The 14,716-nt window shown below is 36.0% G+C and overlaps 2 protein-coding genes, 1 long non-coding RNA gene and 1 pseudogene across 3 annotated transcripts; 3 read left to right on the top strand and 1 right to left on the bottom strand.

The window, feature by feature from the left end:
• The first annotated feature begins 1,739 nt into the window (after positions 1-1,739).
• On the top strand, positions 1,740-2,705 carry LOC113326165 (putative ripening-related protein 1). Its single transcript, XM_026573944.1, has one exon. It carries the CDS (start codon positions 1,798-1,800, stop codon positions 2,356-2,358), a length of 561 nt encoding a protein of 186 aa, XP_026429729.1. The 5' UTR covers positions 1,740-1,797; the 3' UTR covers positions 2,359-2,705.
• A 99-nt stretch (positions 2,706-2,804) lies between these two features.
• On the top strand, positions 2,805-4,699 carry LOC113326175. Its single transcript, XR_003348347.1, has 3 exons — positions 2,805-3,136; positions 3,776-4,451; positions 4,543-4,699. It is a non-coding gene; the product is annotated as an uncharacterized LOC113326175 (long non-coding RNA).
• A 4,167-nt stretch (positions 4,700-8,866) lies between these two features.
• Positions 8,867-10,024, top strand: LOC113350495 (annotated as a pseudogene).
• Positions 10,025-11,838: 1,814 nt separating this feature from the next.
• On the bottom strand, positions 11,839-13,751 carry LOC113326156. Its single transcript, XM_026573935.1, has one exon. The coding sequence runs from the start codon at positions 13,685-13,687 to the stop codon at positions 13,508-13,510; it is 180 nt and encodes a 59-aa protein (XP_026429720.1). The 5' UTR covers positions 13,688-13,751; the 3' UTR covers positions 11,839-13,507.
• Positions 13,752-14,716: the final 965 nt, after the last annotated feature.

Raw genomic sequence — 14,716 nt, 5'->3', positions numbered from 1 at the left:
TATGGTGATTCTGAAGAGGCTCAACCACCAAGTGAATCTCAAACCGGCTCGTTAACTGATATGTTGAAAAGTATCCTTGATCCAGAAAACACGATCAATTGGTTCTTTGGTTAGGAAGGAAACGGTCAAGGAAATCAGTAGTTTATGAGTAGTTTATCGGCGTAATTTAGTTTAAATATTCAAATATAATCTTTTTATTTTAATTAATGGAAACTATATTTTACATTAATATTCAAATAGAAACTAGTTTTACATTTCATTAAAAATTAACCTTAATTGCATAATACAATATTTAAAAATCGAATCCCTGCACGTGAACCTTGTAGAGTTCATAACATTTGTCGTGACTAAACTATCTTCTGTTGTCTTCGGCAAATTTGGTATGAGCTCTAATTTTTAGTTCTTTCAGTTGACAACCCAGGATTATCCCCTATTATCATATAATTTCCTGAATACTTTCTCACATCGTTATTGATGAAACAATAATGATTTTGAAGACACTCATTTGTTCTTCTTGAATTTACGTGACTTAACGTCATAAACCTTTGAAACATAGTGTCTCATACATTAAAAGTCTCTAAATTAAAATCTTTATCGCTTGCAACTGAAACACAACATCAAATTAGTGAAATATCTTCTTCTAGAGTGAAATCCACTCTGGTTATGGGGGCACCAGGCATTGTGAAGTGAATTTGAAATTGAGATGGTGTGAGTTGAAATTTGGTATTTATAATGGGGGAAAATTGTAGCCGTTGGATGAGGAACTACTGAGCGATGATCAAATCAGCAGGCGATTTAATGACCATCGATGGCGTTTGAATGATCAGCGAGCGATGCTATGACCATCTAGAGCTCGAAAATCTATCGCTCGCTAGAAACTCCATCGTGTATGCCTATATATTATTTCTAGCACATAGAGGCATATACGTTTGGCAATTTGGCACACCCATAATGGGTGCATATATACCAATTATCAGATTTTGGTATGTGCATATGTTTGGCAGTTTGGCATACCCATAGTGAGTGCATATATGTCAAATATCAGATTTTGACATGTACATAGGAATAGGTCAAAACCACATTCAAACTATTTTAAATGAGAGCTTGTTTGGCAGTTGCGGGGTCGGAACCCTACCTCCAAAATGGGAGGGAGCATGTTAACCATCATTCCGACAAGTCTCTTTTCATCAAGATTTAAACACAGATGAATTTCATCAAGGTTTACCAAATAGGAAAATACCATACATTGTTCCATCCTAGAAAAGAAATATTCATGCTAATAGAGGCCTTGAACATTCATGCACTCCTGTATTTTGTGATTATGAACAAAACGTTCATAGTGTTGGACGTAAAATTGTAGAGCGTGATTTGCTTAGTAAGATCTATTTTTTAAATTAAGAAGTTAACCGAGGTCACCTCTGAATTGGAAACATTACGATAATAATGATAAATTAAAATTAGTGGACTAAAATTAATAATGGACGTAGGTTTCAGTAATTAGGTTTTCTTTTTTAAATACAGAGGAACACCCTTAATACTTTTCCATATAAAAAATGATCATTTGGACATTAATCAAATCTGTTCAAGGTTTTCTAGTAGTGTCATTATGGCATTAGCATTTTAAAATTCATAACTAATCCACATTAACAAGCAACCAACCAAAGGTAAACATATCATCCATATTAGAAGATCGTCCTAACCAATAACTAGATGATCAGCATCTATAAATTGCCCCATAACCATTCAGTCTCTTATACACATCAAACTGTCAAGTAACCAAGAAGGAAAAGAGGGAATATGAATTCATTTTTGTCATTCAGTGTAATTTTATCACTAGTTCTCCTTCCAGCGATTTTGCTTTTTGGGGGAGTCGAAGCTCAAACATGCGAACCTAGTGAAAATCTGATAGGTGTAGAATCTCCACCAGGTGAATGCAACACAGATTTCGATGCCGACTGTTGTAAACCAGGAGAACCTTACCAAACTTTTACGTGTTCACCCACAGATCAACGAGCTGTCTTAACGATAAATAGTTTCGAGGAAGGCGGAGATGGTGGCGGGGCATCAGCATGTGATGAGCAATTTCATTCTAATGATACTCCAGTTGTAGCGTTATCAACTGGGTGGTTTAACGACGGAGAACGATGTCAACGTTCAATAACCATAGAAGGCAACGGACGGAGTGTGGTAGCTTTGGTGGTTGACGAATGTGACTCGACCATGGGTTGTGACGAGGAGCATGCTTATCAACCACCGTGCCGTAATAATATTGTCGATGCGTCCGCTGCAGTTTGGGAAGCGTTGGGTGTTCCTCGTGAAGACTGGGGCGAGCTCGATATTACTTGGTATGATGCTTAGTCATATGAGATGCTTATATACAAAAAAATCAGTACTAAGGAAACCTCACAAAATTATTGTTGAATTAAATATGTCTTAAGTTTTCGAATTCAGAAGTAACCTCATATCTACCTAGTTATGTAAAAATAAAAAATAAAAACTCTATCTAGTTACTGGTTGTGTAAAAACAAAACCGGAGATCACTTGGTCGGATGCTTAGCGGTTTATGTTTATGCCAAATAAAACGGGAAAGTCTCTAGTACTCATGTGGGGTATATATGTTGATGTTTTTTTCGCTTGTCTTCTCCATCTTTGATGGATACTTGAAGTAAATGATAATTTGCTCCTTGTTATTTTGCCCCGTTAAATCCGGGTTTATTGTGATTAATTAGGGCCTATAATCATCTATCTAATAAGAAGTGACGAGTGAAACTACTAATTTATCCCTTAAAAAATATTAACATTACCAATTTACCCCATTAACTCTTAATATAAAACTTAAAAACAAAATCAAATTTTCATTTCCATCCTCATAAACCGATTCTTCTCTTCTTCTTCTCCCTTTTTTTCCATTTTATTGAAACCAAAGCATCGTCATTATCGACGATCCAAAAGTGATTAATCGTTTTCTTCTTCTATAAAACGAAGAAAAAACAAGATTGAAGCATTCTACTAACAAGAAATTTCCTAGTGAGAATAATCCCGGAATTGTTGAAGCAATTCGAAACAAAACCAAGAAAATGGTTGGGGAAGTTGAACAATCTTTGATCTCATAAGAGGAGGAACTAGGTTGAATCAGGTACTTTTCTATCAACACAATCCTCTAAACTAGGTTTTAGTAACATACAATCCCTCAAAAATCGAAAATTTTGAAATCAAATTTTTCCGGGTTTACCAGAATCGGATTATGTTAATGTACTTGTGACCCGATTCTGTTTATAAATGGTTTATGTTCATGTCCACATACCCCGATTGTCCTGCATGTGTTTTCTGGTTCGAGAAATTTGAACCATCATCGGGCAATGTTAATACCCACATAACCCGACTGTTATCTGTAGGGATAACCGTTTTTTTCTATAATTTTTTTTCTTTAGAATCGGATTACATATGTGTCCAAGTATCCCGATTGCGTAGCCATTGCTTAGCCATAATCGAGTTTCATTTGCATATAAAAAATTTGATTGTCGACTGTAATATCTCAATCGGGTTTTATAACAGTGTCGAGTAAGTCGATTGTTGTACGAAAGAATGCCCAATGTTTCTGTAACTTTTTCTTGTTAAAATCGGATTACATTGACACTTATATAACCCGATTTTAGATGTTTTATGTTAGGAATCGGTATTTATATGTATATCAAGTAAACCGATTGTGTACCTTGAATTCAAAAATATGCATTGAATTTCATTGTTGTTTGTCGCTTATCTCCGTATTTTATAGGCCAAATAAGGAAAAACAACAAAAGCAAGCCGAAAAGAAATATAAGGGGAAAAATGACTTTGATTCTCCTCAGATTTCGGGACCTCATCGAGAGGGTGGTAAAAATTTGAATGCTTCCCACAGAAGGGGCTCGGGGACTAAAGCCAAAGCGATCCACATCAATGACCCACCGCCTCAAGCGGAGCAACCAACACAAGAAGAATCTGATTCTGATATACATACTGAAGAAGGAGGTGGTCATAGAGAAGTTGCTGAAGAATAAAGTGGCGAGGAGGAGATCAATGAACAATAAACTAGTGGCAATGAAGGCGGTGAAGAAGAAATTGGTGGTAAGCAAGGTGATGAGGAAGAAAGTGAGGAAGGTGATGAAGAAGAAAATGAGGATGATGGAGAAGAAAGTGAGGATGAAGGTGATAGAAAGATAGCATAAGTTCAAGAACAAGTCCAAGGGGGAGACGCTCAAGAACAAGTCCAAGGAGGAGACGCTGCTCAAGAACAAGGTAAGACAGATGGTAAGAACGATAGTCCAAAGAATAAGAAAGGGGACCATATGCCCGACCCGGAGAAGATGTTTCCTCGTAGCCCTAATGATCCTGTGAAAGGGTTATCCGGTGATGAAGGACAGGTGTTATGGGGGTACAAAGAGAGTTGGGTCGCGGTCGTCTGTCATACCATAGTAACTACCTAAACCTTATGCTATGTAATATAAAACTTATTATCCGTGTAGTGTTTTGATTACTATCCATCGGTTTTGTTTTGTTTTATAGGATCACAGGGATGTCGTTCACCGTATGAAGCCAGGAACGTCAGTTAGTATGATGAGGCAATGGCCATTGGAAGGAGTGAAATATACGACGTTGTACCTACGTGCTCGGAGGTTCATTGATGAACATTTGATGTGTCAAATTCTAGAATACCGATACTGAATCCTATATATGTAATGTGCTAATTTCCTAAACTATGTAATGAATATTTTCTTTTTGAAAGTAGGGTATAATCGGATTTTATGTGAGCATATAAAAACACCGATTCCCATAACCGGATTATTTGGGCATTAAAAAACCCGATTCTCAGTTTACTTCAAGAAAAACTCAACCCAGAATCGGTTTACAACTGTACTAACATTAATTGATTCTGGATCGAGTTTTGAAAAAAAAAAAAAAAAAAAATTAAGTTTTGATGATGAATTAATGGTAGTTGATTTCAGGGTTAACTTGATTAAACATCATTTAATCTCCCAAATTAGCACTAATCAATCCGAGGTAGTTTTGCATTTAGTAAAATAGTTGGATAAGGGGTTATCCATTTTACTTTAAAATATTATTTTTTGTCTTATAGTTGTAGTCCCAAATTAATCACAATAAACCCCAATTTAACCAGATTATTTTATATCCAGTATTTTCGATATAAAATGTGAAACTAAGTTGTTATTAGACCAAGTATATATCACCTTCCTGTAATATGTTTTTACATTAGGCCTGATAAAGGCCTTAGTTTTAATTCTCTTTTTTGTGATCCGTCGAAAAGAAAATTCATTCAAAAGAGACACTTAGGGTAACTCAATCCGATGATTATAACCGAACGAAAAAGGGAACCAAAAGGAAAATTGACTACCCATGTGAAAACCATAAAAAAATTACGGAAGACGAAATCATCATATTTTCCGTAAGTACTATTAAATGAAAAATTATTTCTGATGAAATTCAAGTGGACACAGAAGAGAGATCCACACTACTGCCTGTAAGTTAGATGTTAACCGCTACTAATACTAATAGAGTATTTCATCTCATGCAGCCTAACAACCCTCAGCAGGATGACAAGGCCTCACAAGTGATTCCCAAACATGGAGCATATGACGGTCAATACTAATAGCCTAACAGCCCTCGTTAGGTGAATCTAGAAGGTTGTTTTAGGCATACCTAAATCTTTCTAGGCATAAAAAACAATAGTCCTTTTTTGGGTGACCTTATAAGGGGTACCCTATGGGTAGTTCAATTACCTATATATCCTTAATACAAAAATATAAAATCAGTTTTCTAAAAAATCAAAATCAGTTTCCTGAACATCTCTTCTTCTTCCTCCTCTAGCCGAACTCTTCCTCTTCCGCGAAAAAAAATTCATCACCGTGATTAATTCTCGATTCGTAAAATTTGATCGTCGATTAAACTCAACTACATAATGACTCGTACAAAGAAAAGCAGGGACTAGGCAAACTAAATCGTCTTCTAATCCATCAATTGAAGAAGAAGAACCAATTGAAAATGAAGGTGTAGAAACTGAAAATCAACCACCAATTGAACCATAAATTGAACCGACTGCATCTCGAACCCCGAAATGAGGATAAGAAAGTAAGTTTTACAAACTCAATTTCCTATTTGCTGTTTTTCATCGATTAAATGACGGTTAAGATGTTGGGTTCGGCTCAAAATTGAGTTGTGTTTTTAGCCGAACTGTTCTTCACAAAAGCTTCCTGTAAGTGTATATGAACAGTTCGGCATGAAATTTCATGAAATTTCAAGCCGAACCTAGTCACAGATAGAGATGCATAGGGGTTCGGCGCATTCGATAATCATAATATGTGCAGAACCTAGCACATTTACGAGGTTCGGCTATTAAGATATTCAAATTATGTACCGAACCAATACAAAACTCTTACCCCAACAATTATCAGGAATATAAATGATCAGGTTCGGCTTATATAATAATTATGTAAATAGCTGAACCATGTACTACCAAAAGGTTCGGCGCTTACGATTTTCTCAATATAACCCGAACCTCACATAATTTTTCTTCCAGATCATACATGATTAGGTTCGGCTCATTATGACATTTTTAAACAAGCCGAACTAGAGCTACTTAAGCTACAAAAGTGAGATTAAACATAAGATAGAAGTGTACCCTCCTCATCCATTGAATCAAATACAAGCTTTTTCTTTACTCGTGTATACAAAAGTGAGATTAAAAATGACAACCGTTAATTCAACCACTTAAGATGAAAAAATTAGAGAATATTGCTAAACTACCGGTGGAGACACGAGTAAAGAAAAAGAAGGAACTATTGAAATAATATGAATATAATGAGATCCTTAGTATCTTCGTGAATTACTTCTACTGGATCAGGTTGATTTTCCATCGGTACAGGTCCTGCAAACATGATCTACAAAGAATATCACAAGGTTCAATACAACAAAGGAAAAATTAATAGTTAGATTCGGCTTATACGGTGATCATAGAATGTGCCGAATCTTGTACATACATAGGTTTCGGCTTATACGATATTCTAAATATGTGCCAAACAATCAACAAATTTTGTACCAAACGATTTTTACCGATATGTTCGTCTCATACGATTTTCATTATATAAGCCAAACCATTAACATTTTTTATTCCAGAACTCTCGGGAATAGGTTCGTCTTATACGATATCTTAAATATGTGCCGAACAATCAACAAATTTTGTACCAAACGATTTTTACCGGTACTTTCGGCTCATACGATTTTCATTATATAAGCCGAACCATTAACATTTTTTATTCCAGAACTCCCAGGAATAGGTTCGGATTTCTAGGAAAATTTTATACAAGCCGAACTAGTGTCTAGCAAATGGGTTGGAAGTGGAAAATATATGTTCGGCGCATACCTAAACAGTTTCAGCTAGCCGATATGTTCATCAAGGGATTGGTTCGGCTCATAGATGTAAGCCGAACCTCTTCATGGTTCGCTAAACCTCAATGAAAAAATAAAAACTTTTGATAGTTTCGATCTATAAAAGTGAGATTAAGCATAGTATAGAAGTGTACCTGTGTACTAGAAGCATTGGGTTCCTCATCAATGTCTTCATCATATAGATTTGGCTCATAAAAATTATCACCTTGAGTTTGTTCTTGAGTTTGAGTTTGTGTAAAATCATTCAGCCATTTGGGAATTATTGTTGTACTTGATATGTATTTTCCTAGGTTTTTTGTACGAAGAATGACCCTCCTCATCCTCCATTGAATCAAAAAAAAAATTTTCTCACTTTCTCCTTCTCAATAAAAAAAAAATTTCCCCCAAAATTTATCATCTACACAAACAAACCTTATAATTCTGAAAATTATCTTAATCACTAAACAAAAATTTTAATCATTAATCCAGATTATTAACACTAATACATAAAGGACAGATTTGTCATTATAAATCTTTTTTGGTTAAGGGACTTTCTGATTTTGTTATTTGACATTCCTTTTTGTCTTCACTTGATATGCCTAGAAACAGCCTTCTGAATCTATTGATGGTATCATCTTCCATTTTAATAGCATCCCAAACACACTCTACATAAGCACCAACAAGTTCACTAGGTCTTTCATCAATAAGCACATGTTCATTTAAAAAAGAAAAAACTACGAGTGTAATACATACAGTGATACAGAGAACCGATCTTAGCTTAGGCCCAAGAGTGACAGAATTAGGCCTAAAAAGTCCAACTGACCGATAAGGAAAAGAAGAAGAAAAAAAGAGTTTTCATCCCGGAAGCAGTATGTAAATAATGAAAAATGAAGCATGCAAACTTGCCACTTGCAGCAAGCTGATTAAACATGTGTTTATATCGCACAGTAACGTTTCAAACTAGCTAGGTAGCCGCTGTGGAAGACTGCAGGTTCAAATCTGTCGCATAATTATATACGGTATATTTATCTTTTTCATAAAACTGTCTTCCTACCTTCTTGCTTAGCCAGATACAGTATATGGAGTTTGGCGTATTTGCGAATTATTAGGCTGAATAATCAAAAATAATATTTATACGCAAATTAAATCAATAAATATATTAATTGTTACGAGCTATAATCCAAGAACAAAGCTCATAGCCATCCTTGGTTATTCTATTATGGGGGGTTTGTGGCAAAGCTTTGACTTCAAAACCTACTCTCTCAACACTATTGTAATGCATTTATGCATGCTCCTAAAATCAGTATCCTGGCAAGCTATAAATACCAATGCCACTTTAGCTGATAAGTAATATACACGAACAATACAATACAATCAAGCATAGTTATAATTGTATAAACCTAGAGCTAGTTTGAGAATTTAGAGCACAGACAGCGAGTTGATTAACATGGCAGATGGTAATGGCTTCGCTTATTTTCTTCTTCTTGTGGTAGTTTTGGTATCGGTGACGATGGTACCTTCCACAGACGCACTCTCAACTACTTTTTATCATAAAGTTTTCCCAAAAGCCCTTCCAACAATTAAGAAAGTGGTAACGGATGCTGTGAACCGTGAGGGTCGAATGGGCGCTTCTTTGCTTCGCCTCCGTTTCCACGACTGCTTCGTTAATGTAAGCTTGAATATTATTGATCAGTCACTCATTTATTAACCATGTCAGGTGAGATTGCACTAACTCCGTTTCTTGAATATTGAAGGGATGTGATGGATCAGTTCTTCTTGATTGCACATCAACAATAGATGGGGAAAAAAACTGCATTTGGTAATAACAACTCGTTAAGAGGATTTGAAGTGGTGGACAGGATCAAGGCAGAGGTGGACAAAGTCTGTGGCGCTCAAGTTGTCTCTTGTGCTGATATCTTAGCTGTTGCTGCTCGCGACTCTGTCGTCCAGGTGAACAAAAATTATATTGCATTGATTAGGATAAATTTGGCTCTTAATTACGAGAAAAAAATGTGTTACTAATTTTGATACTGTTTTCATGCACATGCTACTGCAGTTAGGAGGGAAAACGTGGAAGGTAGAACTAGGCCGAAGAGACTCGACCACAGCCAGCCGAACTGATGCCAACAATGCCTTGCCAGCTCCTTTCATGGACCTCCCAGCTCTCAAAACCAGCTTCCAGAACGCGGGATTAGATGAAACAGACCTAGTTGCATTATCTGGAGGACATGCCATAGGGTTTTCTCAATGTAACAACTTCAAAAACCGGATTTACAATGAATCCAACATCGACCCGTTATTTGCTAGGAATCGAAAATTGACTTGTCCACCTTCTGGGGGGGACACCAGACTTGCTCCATTCGATCCCACGGCTGTCGAATTCGATACATTGTACTTCAAGAATCTGGTGAAGAGAAGAGGATTACTTCATTCAGATCAGGCTTTATTTAACGGCGTATCAACTGATGCATTGGTGAAGAAGTACAGTACTCATGCTGGTGCTTTTGCAGCTGATTTTGCAAAGTCTATGATTAAAATGGGAAGGAATAAGCCGTTGGAAGGAAATTCAGGACAAATTCGAGTGAATTGCAGGAGGATCAACTAAAGGATCACAAATGGGTTACTCAAATCTGTTTTATATGTTGTTTGCTTGTTTTCATTTTACTGCTATGGCAATTGTGATTAGTATAAATCTTTCTTTTGTTTATCATCATCAAGAGAATGGCATAATTGGTGACACACATTTTGATTCAGTAAGGATATATAAGAAGTTGTTTAAAGTTTACGATTGTTGTGTTTAAGTTACTAGTTTTGCTCCCGTGCCAGCATGCGTTTCTTCTTCTTATCTTCAGTTTTCTTCGAGCTTAATCCTAGAGCTTCAAGTGAAACAAAGCTGTTCCGGTGTGGAATTGCTTGAAAGTTATCTAGTTTAGAGTCCCCAGCAATAATTTTATTTAAAACTCCGCTTCTGGGGTCATAAAGGCATAGAATCGTGGAGTTGTACCACAGCAATACTTCATTTCTCTTTGTGAGGCCAATCGGCTCCTAATAGTCGTCATAGTTGGTGAATAAACACGGTATCCTTCTTATTTTTAAATGACCATATATCGACATTCTCACCTCTCAGATGAATAACACATAAATTCCCTCCCAACAACTTGGAGGTGCGCTTACCATCAAAACATGGTGGTACAGTTGGGAGCAATCGAAAATTTTCATCCGCCAAATCAAAAGCAACAATCTTCTAGTCCATGCTATCTAGCCAGTGAAGTGATCCATTCGCCAAAATACCATCAAAGGACAATAAGTAGTCGAGTTCTCCAATGTCTCTCCAACCACTACTACCACCTCCAAGAGTATATATCTGGACAAATGCCACAGATGGTGGTTCAAAAATAGCAGAATCGATTTGGGTAGTGAACTCTAATAACCTTGTAAGAATTCGTCGAATTAAGGTACCCAAATCCACTCACTACAAGACCCTTTTGGCAGTTTAATCTCGGTAGGTTAAAATATTCCCCAGTGAAAGGATTACTACAAATATAGACAGGATCAATAACCTCATGATGGGGTGTAGAGAAACAGACCAAACCAAACCATTGCAAGAACCAACCATGGTATCTATGTAATGCTCGCGTTTATTCATGACAGGATGTTTTATTTTTGAGAGAATTTCGAACGAAAATATCTTCTCTTCGTGACCATTACTGGAATCTTAGCTGCTTTTAATCTTGTCAGAATCACAATAATAAAGTTGAACGTTTCTATCCCAGTTGTATGCAATTGAGAAAAGCAGACCAACACCACCTTTCCTGTGAGAGAGAAGTTCATTCCATGTTTTAGAGGTAAGTTTGCACTCTTAAGGTAGACTCCTGAGGAACGTGAGAAAGAATTTACCATATGATGTCAAAGGAAGGAATCAAAATCAGAATACCAATTCTTCTACCCACACATCTGATTTTAACCTATAGGACAAAGAATAAACGAGTCTCTGTGTAACTCGGAGACAAATGGAAACCACACGAGTTAGACCAAGATTTGTGATTGTGAACCCATGACAACGTCAATTGGGCTTGAGCCCGGGGGCACAAATATAGGCACTGGTAAGGGCTAACAGACAACAGGAAATTCCCAAACATAGTATAACCTGCTAAAACTAAGATCACAGCATCTTTTTGATCAGATAACATTATCTTTTTCTATCTTGCTCTTGTTAGTTCTTCTTTTTAGTACTTATTTTTAACTATAAGATCAAAAGAAAATATGACCAAGATCGGAAAGGAAATTGAGACAAACCGGAATACACGAATTGCCTAGCTAATCCTCAGCTAGTCTCGATTATAACAAGGCTATATCAGACCAAAATGCAACTGATTTTCCGAAACAGTGATATACAAACCACTCAACGGATCCAAAATTGAACAATACCTGTGCATAAATTCACATGAAGTAAACAATCTGTTGACAACAGTTAAACATCACTTCAAAAACATAGGAAAAGGCTGGAATATACAATACAAAGGACTAAGTCACTTCTGCTCTAGCACACAAAACATATAATCCTTCCATCAAAACCCTGTATGAGTGTTCAAGAGAAGGTTATTAGAAAGCATGTAAAATGGAGTAAGAGACATGCACACAATAAATAGGTGGTTTAACTAGGATTCACAGAAATTCCAATCTTCAAATGAGTTGTGAATTCCTCAGCATTATAAGTTATACTGGATGGGTGAGTAACGAATACAACACTGTCATCCTGCTCGGTGTTAAAGGAAGTAGTACCAGATATTTCATTCCATTGTACATGCAGATGCACATATACATGTTTGATGCTTAAAGTGAACATAAATAACCGAAGAAAAACTTAGATTCTCTTACCCTCCTTTTCCACTGATGACAATCTCAATATGATGTTGGTGCTCCAAAACACCAAAATGTTGTTCATCATTGCACAAAACCAAGCTGAAGACTAATTAAAGATTTTTGCAAGCATAAGGATCAAATTGAAAAGTATACAAGGTTAGCAGACCATATGTAAAAACCTGGGCAGGGGTATAAAGGTACAACATCTAGAATGCAAATTTTCCTTTGCAAACAACCTTGTTATGCTGCAAAAACTTCGCAGAATATATTTTAAGAACTCCATGGCAACAGTCCAAGGACTAGAATGTCTTCAGCATATAGGCATGAGATTAGAAGACATTCCACACAAAAAAATAAATAATAATAATAATATCTATGGCGTTTAAGACTTGACAATGGGGTGAAGAGGATCTGGTAAAGCTGTTACTGGAAAATTAAGGTCTGTGGATCCCCGCTGAAAGTAAAATTGAAGCAAGCAATGTACAAAATACTAAGGTTAATAGCTCAAAAGAGATCCAAGACAAATGCTCAAGAATCAAGGGGCACAACTCTTAACGAAAAGTAGATATTTGGTACTTACAAATTTCCCCGTGTTCAACACTAACATGAATCAACGGTGAAGATAATGTCGTATTGTCGACACTGGAGCATGTACACGAGTACTTCCTTGTGACATCAATCAAATTAGTTGAACTTTACTTTTCCGTTATATTCATCTGGCAGTTGAAATTAAAAAGAGTTTCCTACTGATCACCCACAATTGTACTAAATTGGTTTAACATCAACGGAAATTTCAATGAAAGTTCATGTTTAGTTGAAGCATAACCACAAAGATCAGTCTGCTCCAATGGATTACCAAACTACGCAATTTTCACCATGGAACAGACTCAATTTTATCAAATCAAAGTCTATGGAAAACTCAATTTTACTAAGTTTAGCTTCAATAGAAATAAAATCAAACAATCACACATACATACACACAGAGAACAAGAAAAAAAACCTTAAAAATAGCAAAATTCGTTAATTAATTGATAAAAAAAAACATATTTCCCATTAAAATCAGAGTCAGTAGTAATTCAAAGCTTGTTCATATACCCTTTAACAATAATCTTTGAGTTGAATCTACTATTCACCATAACCAACAAAATTAAAATCAAAATAAAACGGAGAATAATAACAAAAACCTGAGTTGTTGATTCTCTATAACCATCTGTCTCTCTTGAAACTAATATTCATCGTCTTCTCCCCTCTTCTTTGGCTTCCTGTAATTCTCTTCAAAATGTTTAGCCATAAAAATCCCAGTGTTTGCAAGCTTTTTGATATTTGGAACATTGTAATTCTGAGCAATATAAATCCCAAATCCTGTACCAAGTATGAACTTAAATCCACTGCTGATTATCCCCATTTTTGTTTCTGCAAATTCTTGCTTGATTAAACTAGGGATTTCACCGAAAAAATAAAAATGGGCGTTGGTATTAAGAGGGAAGTAAAAGTTTTAGAAGTTGCTCCTAGAAAATGTTCCGTTAAAAGGCAAGGAAGGGTTACAGTTTTGAAAGTTAACAACAAAAAAATTCAAAAACAAAGGCGAAACTGTGAAAGAGCGCGTTGAATGGAAGATACGTCAAATAAAGATAAACAGGAGGCCAAAACTTGTACTTAATTTTTATTGAAGTAGTTTTTAGTAAGTTTTATTATTGCCTAAGTTTATATCTTGTAAAAGAATTGGCATCAATGAATGAAAATAGATTTCCACTTAAGATTAAGCGAAATTTATTATAATTTAAACTTTCAAATAACATCAAACTATAAATACCAACGCCCATTTTTATTATAAATACATCATTAGGTTTTATTCTAAACCACACCAACCGATTTCTTGATCATTATCCACCATCTTTTCTAAAGACAAAGCGAAGCAAATATTATGTATCGAAGCAAAAGAGGTTTGTCCATTATGTTTCATGGATAACCACAGTCTTATGCAATGTCTTTGGATATATTCAAAGTGTCCGCGGGAAGGTTGTTCACGCATCAGAATGGTGATTGAATCACAACCGGAAAAGCTCAGGTATTTGCAATGTCAAGATCCCATTTCTCCAGAGGAACCACATATGCTAGATGATGCTATGAAGATTAAAAAAGAAGAAGAAGAAGAAGAAAGATTGCAACACTCTGCAAAAACTTCAAACTTAAGTCCAAATTGAAGAAGGAGTTATTACACTGCAAGCATTGTGGATATGGAGATCACGAATACAAACACTGTCCACAGAGAATCAGTTCATGCTCAAAGCCCGGTTGCAGGACTTTTATGCATTTGCGGACTTCATCTGAAGAAGACACATATGGAAGGCATTTCTGGGAATGTCCCAGGTGTTTTTTTGGTGGAGTGGGTTGATTGAAGTTGTAGGACAAATCGATTCACTATGGTGTTATG

This window comes from Papaver somniferum, chromosome 1 (genome assembly GCF_003573695.1).
Source record: "Papaver somniferum cultivar HN1 chromosome 1, ASM357369v1, whole genome shotgun sequence".
In the NCBI taxonomy this organism is placed as follows: Eukaryota; Viridiplantae; Streptophyta; class Magnoliopsida; order Ranunculales; family Papaveraceae; genus Papaver; species Papaver somniferum.
The sequence above is the reverse complement of the archived record's forward strand: the minus strand, read 5'-3'. Positions and strand labels throughout refer to the sequence as shown.